This window comes from Rhineura floridana, chromosome 1 (genome assembly GCF_030035675.1).
Source record: "Rhineura floridana isolate rRhiFlo1 chromosome 1, rRhiFlo1.hap2, whole genome shotgun sequence".
NCBI classification, from domain to species: domain Eukaryota; kingdom Metazoa; phylum Chordata; class Lepidosauria; order Squamata; family Rhineuridae; genus Rhineura; species Rhineura floridana.
In genome coordinates this window covers 185486908-185505901 of record NC_084480.1, presented here as the reverse complement: position 1 = coordinate 185505901, position 18994 = coordinate 185486908, and the positions used below count along the sequence as shown (strand labels likewise).

Here is an 18994-nt window from a genome sequence, read left to right as displayed (position 1 = left end):
TATTTTGATCTGGCAGAAATGAATTACTGTTTTTAAGAGCTTGTGCCTGAAACTGTCTGCTCAGAAACTCTGTCCCAGCGATGGATTACAGTCTGGTAGTTAACTTGACTTAAAACAGATGAAGACAGTAGCCCTTTAGGATATGGAATTGTAAACATTTTTCTCACTCTTGCTGTATTCTTTCAGCTTTTGCCAACAGAATCAATGGCTTAATACTTTTATTTTTTGAGGGTATTTGCTTCCTTGTGCTTGTGCAGGGAAAATCATGAATGAGAGGAAATTGGAATGGAAGAAAACCTTCTTGGAGGCTTTTGCAATATATAGTCTATAACATCACTAAAAATCAGAAACAAGTGTAATCAGTCTTCAGTTATCTGTGAGACTTTCCCCCAATCTATTTGGTTGCTCCTGTGGAATACCAAAAAATTACAATTTGAGAAGCTGAACATCTTAGCAGAGATGTGGTGGAAGTTTGCTATCATAACCCTTTTACTCATGTTTCTGCTGTCTTCTGTTCTTAAATCATATGAGCAGTAGCTTGTTTTAAGGATATTTCCCTTAAAAAAAAAAAAAAAAGTGGAAGCGTACTTGCTAGTCAATCCCATATCTGAAAACAGTTTAAAACTTAATAAGATCCTTGGAACCAGTTCTCAAGGTTAGTTCATCCATGCATCTTTGTTGCTATTGCATTGATCACTGTAACATCAAGTGATGGCTAGCTTGTGCAAATGAGCTGTCACCAGTAATGCAGTGACAAATTCAGAAGGGTGGGCCCCTTCATGATAGTCACACCATGCCTTCACAGCCCCATCACCTTTCCCACGTTCATTCATCTCCCTTGCTCTCCATGTTGTCTGCGAGTCTACACTCCACTGCAACAGACATCTCTAGGAGCCAATCAGCATGAAAGGGGAAGCTGTGTTAGCTACTGAGAAGAGTCTTCTCAGTGGCTGACACACCTCCTTTCCCTTTGATTGGCTTCAATCAGCACGAAAGGACAGGTACTCTTCTCAGTGGGTAACACGCTCCCCTTTCATGATGATTGGCTTGTACATAGGGACCTGGCTGGGACTCTTCTTCCAAAAAAGTCAGGGGTATGCGACCTGCCACAACCCTGAACAACTACATCCCTGGCTGTGACAAGTGTAACACAGAGACAGGACTTTTGATATTGGCCAGTGCCACCTCAAACACAACTGCTGTCCTGGCCAATGACAATTGCTTTTTAACAGTGATTAGCCCATGATTTGTCAGCTGTAGAGCAATCAAGTGACATTCATGCATTTGTGAACCAATCATCTTTATATTACCAGCAGTGTTGTGGATAGGCACAACACTGCCACTATTATTGTTGTTGTTATTAACAATAATATTAACAATAACAATTAATTAACTAACTAAATAAATTTATATCCCGTCATTCCTCCCAGAAGGAGCCCAGGACAGCAAACAAAACACTAAAAACACTCTAAAACATCTTAAAAACAGACTTTAAAATATGTTAAAACAAAACATCTTTTAAAAAGCTTTAAAAAATCTTTAAAAACAATTCCAACACAGATGCAGACTGGGATAAGGTCTCTACTTAAAAGGCTTATGGAAAGAGGAAGGTCTTCAGTAGGCGCCGAAAAGATAATAGAGGTGCCACCTGTCTAATATTTAAGGGGAGGGAATTCCAAGCGGTAGGTGTCACAACACTAAAAATCCACTTCCTAAGTTGTGCGGGACAGACCTCCTGATGACATGGTATCTGCAGGAAGCCCTCGCCTCACAGTGATCGACTGGGTATTTAAGGGGTAAGACGATCTTAGCAGTGAAGTAATGGTGCAACAGATAGTGGGATATACTACTGGTGTACAGGTAGATGAATCAAGTTAAACTGTCGGCAACTAATGGTTTCCCTGCAGATTTGAGTCTTTTCATAGTTTGTATGGAAACTCTGATCAGAATCAGAAGTGGGGAACCTCTGACCTGCAGACCCAATTTGACCTGCTGGGCCTCCCCATTTGGCCCATGAGGCTGTTTATCTGACAGGGATTCAGAGAGGCAGCCCTGCCCAGTTGAGAAGCCCAACTAGACTGGGCAGTAGTAGAACCCCTAGTGGTGGTGAGAGCCGTCCTGGAAGAGGCAGAGTAACAACACTTCCTGACACTGCAAGCCTCTGTAGTTTGACTTATAAATATGTTCTGTTCAAACCTCCATGGAAATTGAGACCAAACAAACAAAAGTATCAGCACCTTGAATTAGGCTTGGAAGCAAATGAGCAGCTGGTGTTCTTTTAAAATTGGTGTCCAACTTTGCTGAACCAGTTAGAATTCTGGCAGCCAAGTTCTATACTCACAGAAGCTTCTGGGCTGTCTTCAAGGACAGTCCCATATATAATGCATTACAGTAATCTATCTGGAGATAGGGTTTATCAGATCATGGATTCCTGTGGTCAGATTATCTTTATCCAGAGATGACTGCGGTTTATGAATCAGATGAAGGTGGTAGAAGACAACTCTGTTTTATAATGGAATGTTTGTCCCACTTTTTAAAACATACTGATGTAATCTGCTGCTGTATGATAAGTTTCCTGTGTCTCATGGCCTGCATGTAAGGGATCTTGATTCTAGTTGCTATTGAAATGAGTACTTACAATAATGACAAGTGATGAAAGCAAACTGGGTTTTTAAGAGCAGGATTTTATTTGAAAAACAGCAATTATTGGGAAAAGCTAGCAAACAACTCACAACTTTGAACGCAGGCAAAGAAAAATCTGCTCAAAGTTAACAAAAAGCCTCATTAGTGCTGTTTCCATCCGACACCCCCCTGTGCATGTGTACGCACACATGTACACACCCACCCACCCTCCATTGGCCCAGGGGAAGAAGTAATGATTGGAGAGGCCCCAGAATGTTACCTCTGTGTGCTACCTGCCATCAAACTGTAGTGATGGGGTACAGGAGAGATTAAAGTAGAAGTTTCCCATGGGCACCAGGTTACCCATCAGTACCTTTTACAGCACCCACAAAAGGGCAAATATTCCCTCAAAAGTCCACAGTGCATGGGAGCTTGTTAGGTCTGTGCTCAGTTCCTGGCTCAACATTTTGTACATTGAAGCACACACAGTCCTTTTAACATACCCATATTTCATTGGACACAGTTCCCCCATTCTGAGCAGATGAAAGGTGTAAAGAGCTTCTCTTTGTGAATGAATGTGGTGGTGGCTGATATAGATGCCTTTTCCCCTATTGATGGGGTGGGTGATGGTGGAGACATAACCACACCTTTTGTGGCGCTGTCTGTTTCTCTGCTGTTTTAGATGTGGCAGCCATTTTGTGTTGTCCCATGCCATGTGATAGCCATTTGTGACTGGCACCAATGGCACTTTTTCAAAATTCCAAATGTGCCCTCAGAACTGGATCAGTAGCACATCCTGACTACTTGTATATGACTATCTTTTAAAAAGTTAGAGCAAAGCAAAAATAGTAAGCACTATCTTTTTAAGTACTCTAAGAGATTTTGAAAACTCTGAACAATGCAGATGATGATGTAGTTAGGCTTACCAAATGCAAAAGGAGAGTCCAGAGTTTTACGATGCACACAATAGGAACATGGAATGTGAGAAGTATGAACCAGGGAAAGTTAGAAATTGCAAGAAATGGAACGTATCAACATTACAATACTTGGCGTGAGTGAATTAAAATAGACGGGAATGGAACATTTTCAGTCAGGCAACTACAAAAAATTTTATGCAGGAAATGAGAAATCAAGAAGAAACGGGGTTGCTTTAAATAGTGAGAAGTGATGTAGCAAAAGCAATTAGGAGCTACAACACAAGGTCTGAGCGAGCGATATCAATGAGTTTAACCGGGAAAACTATTAACATAACCATCATCCAAGTCTACGGTCCAACGGCAAACGCAGAAGAAGAGGAATTGGAGAGATTTTACGCAGAAGTACAGGAGGAAATTGATCACACACCAAAACAAGATATGATGATAATCATGGGGGACTGGAATGCAAAAGTAGGGAACAAAGAAGAACTAGGAATTGTGGGGAAATGGGGCTTAGGTGACAGAAATGAAGCAGGAGAAAGACATTAAATTCTGTGAAGCCCATAATTTGTTTCTTGCAAACACATTTTATGAGCAACCGAAAAGACGACTGTACACGTAGACATCACCAGATGGTCAATATAGGAATCAAACTGATTATATAATTGGCAACAGAAGATGGAGAAATTCTATACTTTCAGCAAAGCCAAGACCAGGAGCAGACTGCGGTACAGATCATGAACTGGTTGTATTGAAAATCCGAGTAAAGCTAAAGAACAACAACAAAGCACTCATAATGCCAAAATACAATTTAAATAACATCCCAGAAGAATATAAAGATCAAATAAGGAACAGATTTGAGGCTTTAAGCTTAGTTCACAGAGAACCAGAAGAATTATGGACTGAAGTCAGAGACATGATCAGGGAAGAATCCAAAAAGACCATACCTCTAGTTAAAAAGAGAGAAAGACCTCAATGGATGATTAAAGAAACTCTTAAAATGGTTAAAGAGAGAAGGAAAGCAAAAGCAAAAGGCGATAGAAACACGGTCAGAACCCTAAATGCAACGATACATCGACTAGTACGTAGAGACAAAGAAAACTATTACAATAGTTATTGTATAGAAATAGAAGAGGACAAAAAACAGGGAAGAACAAGAGCCCTATTCAAAACATTGAGAGAAATGAAAGGGAAATTTAAACCACGACTAGGGATGTTGAATAATCAACAGAGGAACACACTGACTGACTGAGATGAAATAAAAGGAAGATGGAAGCAATACACTGAAGAACTCTATAAAAGAGGTGCAAGGATGACAGATTCATTCATGGAGGAACCATATGATGAAGAACTAGAAATTTTAGTATATGAGGTAAAAGCTGCTCTTAAAATACTTGGAAGAAACAAATAACCAGGAACAGATGACATACCAACAGAGTTGCTACAAATTATCGAGACTGAATCTGTCCAAATTTTGACAAAAATTTGTCAAGAAATATGGAAAACTAAACAATGCCCACAGACTGGAAGCGTTCAATATATATCCCAATTCCAAAGAAAGGGGATCCCAGATAATGCAGTAATTATCGAACTATTGCCTTAATATCCCATGCAAGTAAAGTAATGCTCAAGATTCTACAACAAAGGCTCTTACCATATGTGGAGCAAGAAATGCCAGCCGTCCAAGCTGGATTTAGAAAGGGAAGAGGCACCAGAAATCATATCGCAAACATATGTTGGATAATGGAACAGAGCAAGGAATTTCAGAAGGAAATCACCCTGTGCTGTATAGATGACAGCAAAGCCTTTGACTGTGCAGATCATGAAACACTATGGAATGCTTTAAAAGAAATGGGGGTACCACAGCATCTGATTGTCCTGATGCGCAACCTATACTCTGGACAAGAGGCTACTGTAAGGACAGAATATGGAGAAACTGTTTGGTTCCCCATTAGAAAGGGTGTGAGACAGGAGTGTATTTTATTACCCTACTTGTTTAATCTATACATAGAACATATCATAAGGAAAGTGGAATTGGACCAAGATGAAAGAGGTGTGAAAATTGGAGGGAGAAACATCAATCATTTAAGATATGCCGACGATACCATACTACTAGCAGAAACCAGTAATGATTTGAAAAGAATGCTGATGTAAGTTAAAGAGGAAAGCACAAAAGCAGGACTGCAGCTCAACGTCAAAAAGACTAAAGTAATGAAAACAGAATATTTATGTAACTTTAAAGTTGACAACAAGAACATTGAACTTGTCAAGGATTATCAATACGTTGGCACAGTCATTAACCAAAATGGAGACAATAGTCAAGAAATCAGAAGAAGGCTAGGAGCGGAAGGGCAGCTGTGAGGGAACTGGAAAAGGTCCTCAAATGCAAAGGTGTATCACTGAACACCAAAGTCAGGATCATTCAGACCATGGTATTCCCAATTTGTATGGAGGGATGTGAAAGTTGGGCAGTGAAAAAAGCGGATAAGAGAAAATCATCTCATTTGAAATGTGGTGTTGGAAGACAGCTATGAGCATACCATGGACTGCAAAAAAGACAAATAATTGGGTGTTAGAACAAATTAAACCAGAACTGTCACTAGAAGCTAAAATGATGAAACTGAGGTTGTCATACTTTGGACACAATGAGAAGACCTGATTCACTAGAAAAGACAATAATGCTGGGAAAAACAGAAGGGAGTAGAAAAAGAGGAAGGCCAAAGAAGAGATGGATTGATTCCATAAAGGAATCCACAGACCTGAACTTACAAGATCTGAACAGGATGGTTCATGACAGATGCACTTGGAGGTCACTGATTCATGGGTCGCAGTAAGTCGTAATCGACTTGAAGGCACATAACAACAACAAAGATTGCATTTATTGAATCAATTTGTAAATTGTTTTCATTGAGAGAACTTAGATTATTTCAATATATCTGCATGTTTTTATTTGTGTGACTAAAAGTATGTGAATTATAATGGATAGAGCATTGGACTTATACTAGGAAAACTTTTGTTCAAATCTCCACTCAGCCATGAAGCTCATTGGGTGACCTTAGGCTAATCACTGTCTCAGAAACCCTATTTTTTCATTCAAAGAATTATGTGTGAACATAAAGTCCAGAGGGAGGGTGGGGCAGCAAGTGCCATCCTGTCCTTACCAGATCTATCCTGACTATCCTACATTGAGCTTGAAGGTCTGAAGGAATAACACTTGGCCGTTCTGGTGAACCTCCAGATGAAGAACCCTGCATGAAAAATCCCCTTTTAGAACTTCCTGCTCATTGTGGAAAGGTTCCGGTGGAGCAGACGGGGGCTTTGGCTGATGTGCATAGCCCCACAGTCCTGCCATATTTTATACACATATGTGTTCTTTGAACATGTGAATAAGGCTTTGGTCCTACCTATTTTAATTGGGTTGTTGTGGATTTAAGATGAGAAACTCCATATGTGTCCATGAGTTCCTTGGAGGAAGGAAAAGAGATCAATATGATATGCTTTGTTTAAGATTAGTTGAACTTCTAGATGATACCTTCATGAATTGAACATATGCGTGTGTGTGTGTGTGTGTGTGTGTGTGTGTGAGAGAGAGAGAGAGAGAGAGAGAGAGAGAGAGAGAATGCAACTCTGTGTTTTTGTTTGTAATTTATGAAAAAATTATCAGCTTGTCTGCCTGCTTGCATCTCCACAGGTTTTGGAGGCTCAGCAGTGCCATCCTGTGGAAAACCTTGCACATTTGCAGCATACTTTAAGTTGCCAGATGAGCAGACTTCTTTATGTGAAGTGTTGCAGAATGCTTGATTCTGTGTCAATGTGCTAGCAAGGAATTAGCTCTCTGAGAAGCAAATGATCTGTAAGTGATGGTAAAGAATTTCAAACAACTGTAACTTTAGGACCACTCATTGGAAAAGTCACATTGATCACGTGAAATACTGAAAACAGTAGAACAAAACTTGAGGGGGAAAACCAAAATAATTCCCTTATTAGATACACACTTGGACCCTGTAGGATTGAGACCTACTTCCAGCTGTGTCAAAATAGACAGTTTTTATTATCTTCCCTCAGGGGAAACACTTTTTTTTTTAGAAAAACTTTACAGTTCTTCTGCCCTTGTGAACATTTTTTTTTTACACTTAATGGCTTATACTGAGCTCTGGTCTACTATCCAGTTTCCGCAAAGGAATGAGCATAGCAGCAATGGGATAGTTCCATAAGCAATTTGTACATAATTAAAATGTGAATTTTGTCCTGGCTCTCAGAATTCCATGGAGATTTGGGATCCCACCCTCCATTACCTACTGGAACACAGCATTTCCAGAGCCCCTTTTCATCCATTCAGTGCATGCTGCTCTTTTCCTCAACTTCTTCTGCTTCCTGGGCACCCTCTGACCTTGGAGATGAGGAAACCTGATAACACCAGGTGCCCAGTTGTATTAAGGCTTCTAATCATGTCCTGTGCAATTTAGTACCCTGGTCTTAGAGTTTAAAAGTGCACGGGGAGTTTTCAAGAGTGCAGGAGACTCCCTGCTTCCCCGCACCAGGCTTCTCATGTGGGGGATTATAACGCTTGAAGAGGGCTTTTATGATCCAAAGTACTGATTTTCACCTGCAAATACCTTAACCACTTGAAGCTAATATACCTAAGAGAGTACCTCAACCCCATTCCACCCCATATATCCTACCATTATATCTCTAGCTGAGTATACTTTAGGAGAGGATTGTCCATAACTAAGCAAGAATTTGGATCAAGTGTTCCAGGCTCAGTTTCAGCCCTTGATCCACACAGACTATCCTGTTCCAGATCTAAATGACAATAGTACACATAGAGAGAATATAGAAGCGCATAATACCATACTTGTAGTTATTTGTAAAGTTATTGTAAAGGTTACTGCAATGATGTATATGAAGTGCTTCGAACAAATTTCAGAGTGGCATATGAGTACTTCATACAAAGAGCTATGGAAATGCTAGAACAATAATAATGAATAACAATGACTGCACTGAAACTATAGACCCAAAATCTTACAGGATAAAGCAAAAACATTTTTAGTATTCATCATATCTCATTTCACTGACTTAGTGGTATTTTCAACTAATTAATCTTCTGTCTGATTTCTTTGCAATGTCAATAAATGCATTGTTTAATCTTTAGTATTAGGAAATGTTAGAGTTCCACCTTATAGGATTAAGAATAAATGAACTCCTTGAAGTTATTGATGTTCAGCAGGTGCATTTCTTAATAGTAGCATATAGTAAGTGCTTTAAACATTTCACTGTAAGCAGGTGCTGGATTTCTCTCCATCTGTTATAGTTATAATTATATATAAATTCTTGGTTTTAAAACAGATGAGAATATTCTCTCTGAAAGTAGGTTTTATAATGGAATTTCTTCAATTTTTAAAAAAAACCTATTTATATTTGTGAAATGCAAGGATTCCATCTATTAATGGACTTTAAAAAACACATTTTTATTTACTAAAGCCTAAAGAAAAAGCTATGTTGTATCTTCAAAACAACATCTGTCAAACTGGTTTTCTTCATCAGATTAAATATATCCTCAAAGCAGCCATTATAGCTTACAAAATACTAGAATGGTAGGTTACACTGCATGAAACACCAGCAGCATGTTAAGCACTTGAAAGAGTGAAACCCTGTTTCCTCCTCCCCTCCGTTTCTTTGAAGGATTGGAGAAGGGGGGGGGAGACTGCTGTCACGATTTCTCTGTCCCTTTCTATTTTTAGCACCTATTTGTGAGAGACAGTGTTGCTAGTGTTGAGATGCTGTAAACAAGCTAAAATAATGGATTCTACGTCTTGCATCAGAAATCTTGTGGTCTAAGATGGAAGACTAAATAGACTCAGACTTCTTCAGGAAACAGAGATATGTAATATTGAACCCTGTGATTGGCAGGCGGTTTGGTGGCTTTGAATTGGCCAGGACTGATATAAATACTCGTACCCTGGTCTTCTTCCCCATCCTGATCAACAGAGCAAGCAGGTTTCAGCAAGTCCTCACTTCCAGTAAATCAGCTCAGAGACTCTTGGTTGGAGACACATACTCCAGGCTTGTATTTAGGTACAATCAGTCACAACCCCAGCCTGGTTCTTACATTTGGGAAGAAAAATATGTCAGTGGGTGGAATCCAATTGGCACCCTTACACTTAGCTTTTGATCTAGCAGTGCCTCTGTTAAGGGTAGGTGATTTTCACCAGTTTGCCCTTCTGTCAGCAGCAATTCATGACTCCTTCCACTCTATTCTGAAGGGGTCCTCCAACTCTCTGGAGCTGATTTTTGGGCGCAACAGTGGGAATCAGAAAAAATCACCACCCATCTTCTGTCAGTGAGGCACCCACTAAATCAAAAGCACATTCATGAGCACAAGGGCACCAGTTGGATTCCACCCTTTCAAATTATATTTTGCAGTCAGGTTGTCAGAGGTTATTTCTTTCAGCCTTGCCCACACCTTTATTTTGATTTGATTTGATTTGATGTTTGTTTATATCCCACCTGTCTTGTATGGAGCTGAAAGCAATGTACATGCCCCCCCTTTTATCTTCACATCAACTGTGTGAGGTACATCACCCAGTGAGTGTCAGAGCTGTGTGGGATTTGAGCCTTTGTTAACCCAGTTTTAGTGTACACTAACTAGTGCAACACACCATGTTAAGAATTTGTGGGACACTGAAAACCTGAACAAGGTTATGAAGGATCCCATTTCTCTTCTAGTTGTTAAACCTTTCCTGCCTGGTTGTCTGGAGACAATTTTTTAATTGCTACAAATAGTATGTACTAGTCTGTGGTAGTAGTGATGTACTATAGAGGTACTTAAAAATATGAGCTGATGCTCCCTATAACTTTTCATAGTTCCTAACTTGTTTCTTTCACAAAAAGAAAGTGGTGTGAAAATTCAATATTTTGACTTGTCAGTCTCTTTAGAATTTTGCTCTTGTTTGTTTTAGGTTCTGTCAATCAGAGCCTACTAATGATAGGACGTGGGTCAATGATCCCTGTTCAGATTCGTAATCTACAAACCCACGGATGCTTGTGTGTTGGGCCCCTTGTTGAATCAACTTCCAAACTTATTTCTGAGACAGAATTGTGTGCTCTTTGTGGTTGTATTGTCTCATTTTCTTGGGGGGGGGGTTGTCATTAGGTTGAAATGGCTGTCACATGAAAAGCTCCAAAGTTTCATCAGAAGAGACAACCAGTTCAAGCTACCATCTTCTCTGATACAAAAGGCATCACTACAAGCATAGTCCTGAGTGGTGCCAGTAGATAAATCGAGTGGCAGTAAGTGCTTTTCAGAAAATGCTGTTCTGAAACTTCATGGTTCAACAGAGAACAGTGAAAACTGAAAGGCCATAGAGAGAATATGTGAAGAAATCATTCAAATTCAAGTTTGCCATTATGAAGGCTTTCAGAAAATGTCATGGCAAGCAAATAATGTGTGAAAACTAGATTTGATATTTGATTAACAGATTGTTTGCTATTCTTTTTTCTTATTTCCTTTCATGTCTGTTGTGCTTAACACAAATTTTAAAAGTTTGTAAATCAAACATCCTCCTGAGAAATGTTATAGCTACTTTTCCTTGATTCTGATGTTGTAGTGTTAGTTTTGAAGACGAATTTCAAGTTGTTTGCCTCGTTTTTACTACTCAAACTTGACCTATGGGAGAGCGAGATTACTTTCCAACCTGGGAACAGTTCATTTTAATCTTCTGCTAAAGCAGGTGATGAGGTAGTCATAGCTCCTCCCACTCACCACCCATCCTCTCCACAGTCCTGTCACCAGCTCTCTCCCCTCCCCCCCATCCATTGTACTAAGCAGAGCAAAGGAGGGGAGGTGATGGCTGGACCCTAGAGAAAATAGACAGAAGGAGCTGGAGCTGTCTTGTGCTTTGCTTATTCCAGTGGTCAGAGGCACAGTGTGGTTTGGAGGTTTGGTGAATTTATTTATTTAATGACTTTTTAAAATGCAACATTTCAGGACAAATTATTCTCCCAAGGCAGTTTATTTATTTATTTATTTGTTTATATTTTTGCCCACCATGTCCCAGGTTATAGGCAAAAACAAATGGATAGCACAGTTGTGGGAAACACAAATCCACTCTTTAAAAAACAAACAACTGGCCTCTGCTCATCAGAAACCTGAGGGGAGAAAGAAAAAGTTGTTTGGGAACAGTGCAGGCCCAGGATGATCTGCTGCTTGAAGCAGAGCCTAAATGCCACCCCAACCCCTCTCTAGGGCCAGTGCTTTAAAAAGTTCCTGCCTTCATCTGTCTATCCATCTAACCCCCCACCCACCCACCCCATTTATGGTGCCTTTTGAAGCTTGGCCCTGCTGAATAGCTTGATTGGCCCTGCTTGGAAATCAGGATGAATAGCGTTGAAATCTATTTTAAGTCCCTCTCTCTTTTATTTTATTACTTATTACACTATACCCTGTTTTTCTCCGAAGAGCCCAAACAGTTCTTGTATGGTTCTCATGTATCTCTTTTCCAGGGAGTTTCAGAGGCCAGACCTGTGTTATTTTAGTCAAAGAAGAGTAGTTGAGTATGAGATGTATGAGATAGAGACTCACAAGCAAAAACATTAAAAGTGTGAATTAACTTTTTTTTTAGAGTGAGTTTTTTCAAAGATGATGCCTCTCCCTATGGTTTCCCCCCTAAAAAGTGTGTCAAGGAGTCAACATTTTGTTTATAGGATGCTGAGTGGTATTGCTCAAAGGTGGGTAGTGATACTGTTATCTGAGAGGTGTCTTGCAGGAAACTTCTCAAAAAAGCAGTATCACGGAGAGGAATATGTATAGCAACTTGGCAAGGGAGATGATGGGTGAGAGGAACAGGGTGGCCATCACTGAATGGGTGAGAGAGACTGAAGAGAAATTAAATGTGTTGTGTCTGTCAGCATGTTATCCATTACAGGTGAATCCTTCTCATATGTTAGTATGCATCAACTGAGCCATTTGACATTGGATACAGAAGGTCTGTTTCAGAAACTAAAAAGCAAAAATGCTGCCTGTGCTGTGTTTCATAGACGTTACTGCTAGCTTGCTGAAACAGTATTGTATGTTTATTGCAAACATGATGTCACTCTAAGAATGTTAGAACACCTGGGAGGTCACTCACTAGCACAGTAGGAATGTAACAGCCTTCTACTGTGATATGTCCCCAGAATATGGTGTTCAGGGGCGACATCCCTCTGCGCAAGAAGGCTTAATTTAGCCATCTTGGCTAATAGCTGTTCATTAATATGCCTAATCCTGGGGACAGATTCTAGGAAATGGTTATTGCCTATGTGCCCTGCCTGTGACTCATCCAACTCTCCAAGTGTGCTCTTGGCTGTTTCCTTTCTTCCTTTGCCAAGTGCAGCTTTAAAGTTTAAACATTTTTTTTTTGAAGCCCAGCTTGAACTCAGGCCAGACAACAAAGGAAGATCTAGCAGTCCCAAGTGCTGCTGATTCCAGCAGGGCTTACAGTTAGTGCTGATCAGTGCCAACTGCAAGCCCCATTTCTGGCAGATATGGTCTACTTGAGAGCTCGTGAGTGGAACTAATCTTAGTGGGGCTTGCATTTGGCATCAGATTTAAAAGACACTGAATGCAAGCCCCACTTGTCAAGGAACAATTGGTCTTTTGCAGTCATGTCTTTATACCTGTCCTGCACCTGTTATCATATGGGGCAGGTGGGCTTGACTTGAGGAAAATGGCATCGCTGGTCCTAATTTGGCCTGTGGGCTGGAAGTTCCCCATTCCTGATGAAGATTTTATGATTGCACTCTCGTTTTTATTTTTCCTCCATAATTTAATTTTGAATCTTGGAACATCTAAGAACACTTCTCTCAAACTCAACAGTGTTTGCACTTCTGATACATTAAGTAGCGCAGCAAGTGTAGGCTAAATGGAGAATTCATTGGGGTTGCTTTGAGAATGTTAGTTTGCAACTGGCTGGGTTACCTTGAATTGATTATAAAGTCTGAGTAATAAAGTCTTTGGAATTATCTGTTTTGTTTTGTTTTTGTCCTCTGGCTATATCAAATGGAGTTGTTCAGTTATGTAGCTAAATATTTCTCTTTAATTTTCCAGTCCACCTAAACCAACTGTGTTCATTTCTGGAGTCATTGCAAGGGTGAGTTTTCATCTATGTTAATTTTCATGTGTTTTAAAATCAAGGAATGCCTTGATTTTAGTATGAAATTAAGTTTAGTATGAACTGCAGAAGCAAAAGGGAAAAGCAGCAAACTGAAGGCAGGAAAGAGAGACAGGCTCTGGTGCTGAGTAGATTTATTGTAAGCTCAACGCGTTTCGGAATTACCCTTCTTCAGGAGCTAAAAACATTAAAACAAACTAAAATCAATGTCATAGAGACAACATTGCCACATTTTTTTGGTTTTGATCTGATGTCTCTACTCCTCACTTTTAATTTTTTTATTATTCACTTACAAAATCCTTAATGTTTTAAGTGCTGTACAAAGATTAAAATATGGTCCCTGCCCACAGGCTCACACTAGGAAAGAGAAAATTATCTGAATTGGTCCTGCATGGAGCACCTCATTTATCTTTTTGTGTCTTCTTTACTAGCAGAAAATGTAGGTGTGCACTTTATAGCATATTATAGAATATGTTCTTCTCCATTCCGGTACATGAGGTGGTGGTGAAATCTAAATGTATGTTTGTGTTATGGAAACAGTTAGTGATCATTTGAGATACATTATATTTTATATAATAATTATTAAATTTTATATCCTGCCTTTCCACACGTTTGTTTCCAAGGCAGTTAACAATATACAAGATAAAACACAACATAAAACTATCCTATAAAATATAAAACTGTAGAGAGATAACCATTACTCTAAAGAAAAGGTGGTACTGGAGGAGAAAGAGCCACCAGGGTAAGACCAGCTCCCAATTGCAGTGATGACCCATATTCATACGGGGGGGGGGATAAGTAGAGCAATATTAAATTAAATTTGCCGCTCTGCTACAGTTAGAAGCTGCAAGTGGTTTTCGTATTGCTGGTTCTCAAGTTGATATTAAGCTATGGCTAGAGGTGAGGTAACATGTCATGCATTATGGCTGCAAACATGACCCCAGCTTAGTCATACCCTTTGACTAGCCAAAGCTGCATAAGGTAAGTAAAGCCATGCACATTTGCCCAATTTTTTATAGGTAGCTGTATTCTACTTTTCTTGTCACAAAATATAGATTATCTTGACACACATGTTAGGGTTGCAGTGTTTACTCAGTTAATTGGTTAGATTAATCCATTAAAATATTTAATCGACTAAAATATGCTTTTGATTAATGGGACAGCAGGGTGTGGGTGGGTGGGTGTATATGTGATATATTGCAAGTACTTATTAAAACTGCAGATGGTAAGGAATGATGCTTGCTATGACATACGACAGGAAGGAATGATGCTTGCTGTGACATATTCGTACATCATTTTAAACAAAGAAAGCCTGTTTCTTGATTCAGAATTATTTTGTTGTCTGTATTCAAATTAATAGATTAGTCATCATGCAATGAATCAACTTAATATTTCTTTAATCAGGTGACAGCCCTATTTGTTACAATTGTTATAATTGTTTGTAATGTTTAATTTTGAACTGTTGTAACCCCCCTGGGACCTGCTGGTGAAGGGCAGGTAATAATTTTAATAAATAAATAAACTAGATTAGACAGTCCTTGTCAGGAAGGTGACACTTCTTTATTGTCTAGGCTGCTAACTCAGCTCACAGTGCCCTCCCTGTGGGAGAACATGCAGACAACATGCACAGACAGAGATTTTAGATCAGGGATGGGAAACTTGTGGCTCTCCAGATGTTGCTGAACTACAGTTCCCATCACCTCTTACGATTGGCCAACAACATCTTGAGGGCTGCAGGTTCCCCACCCCTACTTGATATGGTCCAGGTAAAGCTTGGACAGCTTTGTTTAGGCAGCCATCTCAAAGAATGAAAATTAAGTATTTCTTGCAGACATATATATCAGGAGTGACTTGCCTGGTAGGGCAGAGCTGCAACAATAGCCTCCAGGCAGCAGTATCACTGCTGCATATTGGGAGGGAGAGGGATGCTGTGACAGCAAGGTTGGGCAACGTAGCTGAATTGGGTGTAACACTGGATTTATTCTGCCAGCACACTCATACAGTCTTGACTTCACCACCACCTCCCCCCTCCTGGTATTCAGCAGTGATGCTGTTGCTGGGATGCTATTATTGTGGCTCTACCCCATTGGGCAAGCTGCTGCTGGTGTATATTGCCACAGTATTATAAAATCACATGCATCAATTTGCTAAGTTATAAAGCTATTTGCTTCAAGAGTAAAAAAAAAAGTGTAACACTTGTAGTTTGAGACAGTTTATAAATTGTATAACTTCACCCTTTACTTAAGTAAAGCTTGCCATGGTTTCTGCAGACCTGGTGCCTCCCCATACAGCTTCCTAGATTCCTATCAAGCAATTGATTTTAGCTGATCTGAAGGTTGAAGCTGTAATGTGTATACCAAAGTCATTTCAACAACAGGTCAGTGTTATATTGTAAAATGACAAACTGAAAATGAACACAGACTCGTATTCTATAGTCTGAATTTTGGTTAAGAAAGCAGTTTGTATGAATCTCTGACATTCTGATACATCAGGCTGGAGCAGCAACACTTATGTTAGTTTGATTTGTACAACTTGCAGACGAGACGTGTTCTTTTTTAATTTAAGTTAATTTAATCCTAAAATTTTGTTGTATTGATTTTAGACTGTTTTTGTGTTTTATTCTATAATATTGTGTCATTTATTGTATTTCCTATGTTCACCGCCCAGAGAGCTATTGCTAGTCGGGCGGTATATAAGTTTAATAAATAATAATAATAAATAATAATGATGATGTGCTTGTTCTTTAATCAGGGTGATAAAGATTTTCCCCCAGCTGCAGCCCAGGTGGCTCATCAGAAACCTCATCCCTCTGTGGAAAAGCTTCCTCCCCCACAGCACGTCAACCAGTACATCCACCAGCCTCGTAAATGAATCGCCTTTCCAAGACTCAGCCATAGTGTTTACGGATGGGAAGATTAAGAGATTTGTGCTACCAGATCTTTTAAAAGTGGTATCTCATGCTTTTGCCTTAATTGCCTATGGTTTAAATAGTTTAATAAAGGGAGGGGGGAGAGAGTTTTCAGTTCCATCCCCTCAACTGAAAACTATGCTCCTGTGTACTGTCAGTCAAAAATGTTATGGTCATAGAAATGTAACAGGATGGGGATAACCTACATCAGACAATGTCTTTGATGAATAATTATTTTAAACTTTTTCATTCCTTGATTTTGTCACGATGGGAATGTGTCATATTGGGGTGGGGGAAGGGGAAGAGATGTATAACTTTCACTTGCCCTCCTTTAATGAGAGATTTTTAATGTGTGGGTCAGACTTTTATGGGGCCACTGTGATTCTTTTTAATTTTTCTTCTCTTCTTAAATATGTTTGAGGAAGGGCATGCTTCTTAATTTTTATTTTAGTAAAGGATATGAAAAGACCAGAAATTTCTCAGATGGGTAGAGCTCTCTTGCAAGGTAGATCTTTAAAATATTCATGTCATAGATCTGGTGGCTTAGCCAAAGATTGATCAATTGGTTGGTTCATAATCTTTATCAGGACTCCCTGCATTTTTTCCAAAATAACAAGAGCAATAAGAAACAAGAATCTAAAATGGCAAGATTAGGTGGTCTGCATATTGCTATGCTTTCTAGATAGTCAGAAAAGACAGGAACTTTTCAGGCCCTTGAAACAGTTTTTAAACATGCAGGAATAGCATATGGTACAGTCTTTCCTAAATGTATAGTTTCAGATTGTAGGAGCAGGCTGAATCTTATGTTTTAATGCCCCATTTGCAGTCTCAATACTACAGTCCAGGAAAGACTCCATCATATACTATTCCTCCAGGTTTGAATCAATTTACATTGGTAACTTAAGTTGTATATTATGTTAATACAGTAAAATGTGGAGTAACATGTACTAATGGACAATAATTAGTCCTTATCCCTTCTTTATCAAAGCAAGCAATGAAAGAAAAAGGCCATGAACCACCTCAGGTGTGTGAGAAGTGGTCCCAGATGTAGGTGCATATTCCCATATGCATCTGTTGGATCCATTACATTCAGTGGGGAACTAGGTGAGCATTGGAATGCACATCTGGCTGTATATCTCCATCAGTTGCACATGACAATCTCCACTGGTAGTTTTTTTTGGGGGGGGATGTAAAAATTGCTATTAGTTAAAGCTAGGTCTAGTCATGCATACAACTTTGTACTTTAGAATCACTTAGTTCTGTGTTCCCAAATTTCACATGCAGTTTTATAGGTACTTTAAAGTACTCCATTTTTTATCTTGTAGACTTCAAAACATTTTAATAACTTCAGAAAAGTGGCTGCTAATAAATCATTGTTGCAATTCCTTTTCTGGCAAACCATGGGAAATTTCCACTCCCTTTGGGCTTTGGAGAATCATTTATTTTTAATGACAAGTAACATGAGAAAACTGCAAGAGGAGAGTTTTAATAATAATAAAAACCCTTTGAAATACTGCTAAATAAAAATGTGTAATTATTTTATGACTGCCATTGTTTTGAAGCAAAACAGAAACAACACAACCTTGGTGTCTTCAACCCTGTTGACTGTGGGTAAAACACAAGTCAAAGCTTCGCAAAGGGGTGAATCATGCAGTTGACTTTCTTGGCTACTGTCAAGTGTGTATGGGTATGTACTACTCCTTTTCTCCATGTCTAGAGGTTTCCACCTTCCAGTTAGGCACATAAGGATCTTCTTTACCCCTCATCTTAACTGATGACAGAACTGTGGGAAAATAGATCATCAACAAGCTCTTTAAATGGAAATCAATATCTGCTTTGTGGTCAAAAGTGTCACTGAAGAACTGCAAGTGTATAATAGCCCTCAACTACTGATTGCACATGGGGCCCACACATAGCTTTAGTTGCTTGCATTGCATCATTCATTCCTCTCATATCAAGCATGTTTTGCTCCAGTGTCATCTATAACTGTTCACCAGCTTTTCTGTGAATTCAGCAACCTGATCTGCAACATATGGATCATTTTATTTCTTGTTGAAGACATTAATCTAGATAGTTTTCTCACATTTTAAGACATGATTGCCTGGCTCTTCTCCTTTGAAAATCTTGGGAATTAATGAGATTTGATTGCTGGCTGACAGAAGGAAGCTATGTTTGAGCAGAAACAAATGAGAGGCAAACTGTCTAAACCTGTTGTGCTTGGCGCAGTATGGCCTAGCTGCCACTGTGCCATAGAACCTACCTACCTACCCACCCAATCACTAATTTGTCATCATCTTCATAGCTTGTGAATAGTGGTCACATGTAGCATGCTGCCTTGATTTTTTTACATGGAGGTGATATGGTGCTCTTTGTATCTAAATGGTTACGATCTAAATGGT

General features: G+C 39.3%; 1 protein-coding gene across 1 annotated transcript in view; it reads left to right on the top strand.

Annotated features, from left to right (window-relative positions):
- The window catches only part of DAP (death associated protein), a 43164-nt gene extending 25055 nt beyond the window's left edge, over positions 1-18109 (top strand). Inside the window, exons 3-4 of the mRNA XM_061589299.1 lie at positions 13624-13666; positions 16439-18109. Of these exons, the coding sequence (XP_061445283.1) occupies positions 13624-13666; positions 16439-16558 (163 nt within the window). The 3' untranslated portion in view covers positions 16559-18109. The remainder of the gene's footprint in view (positions 1-13623; positions 13667-16438) is intronic.
- Positions 18110-18994: the final 885 nt, after the last annotated feature.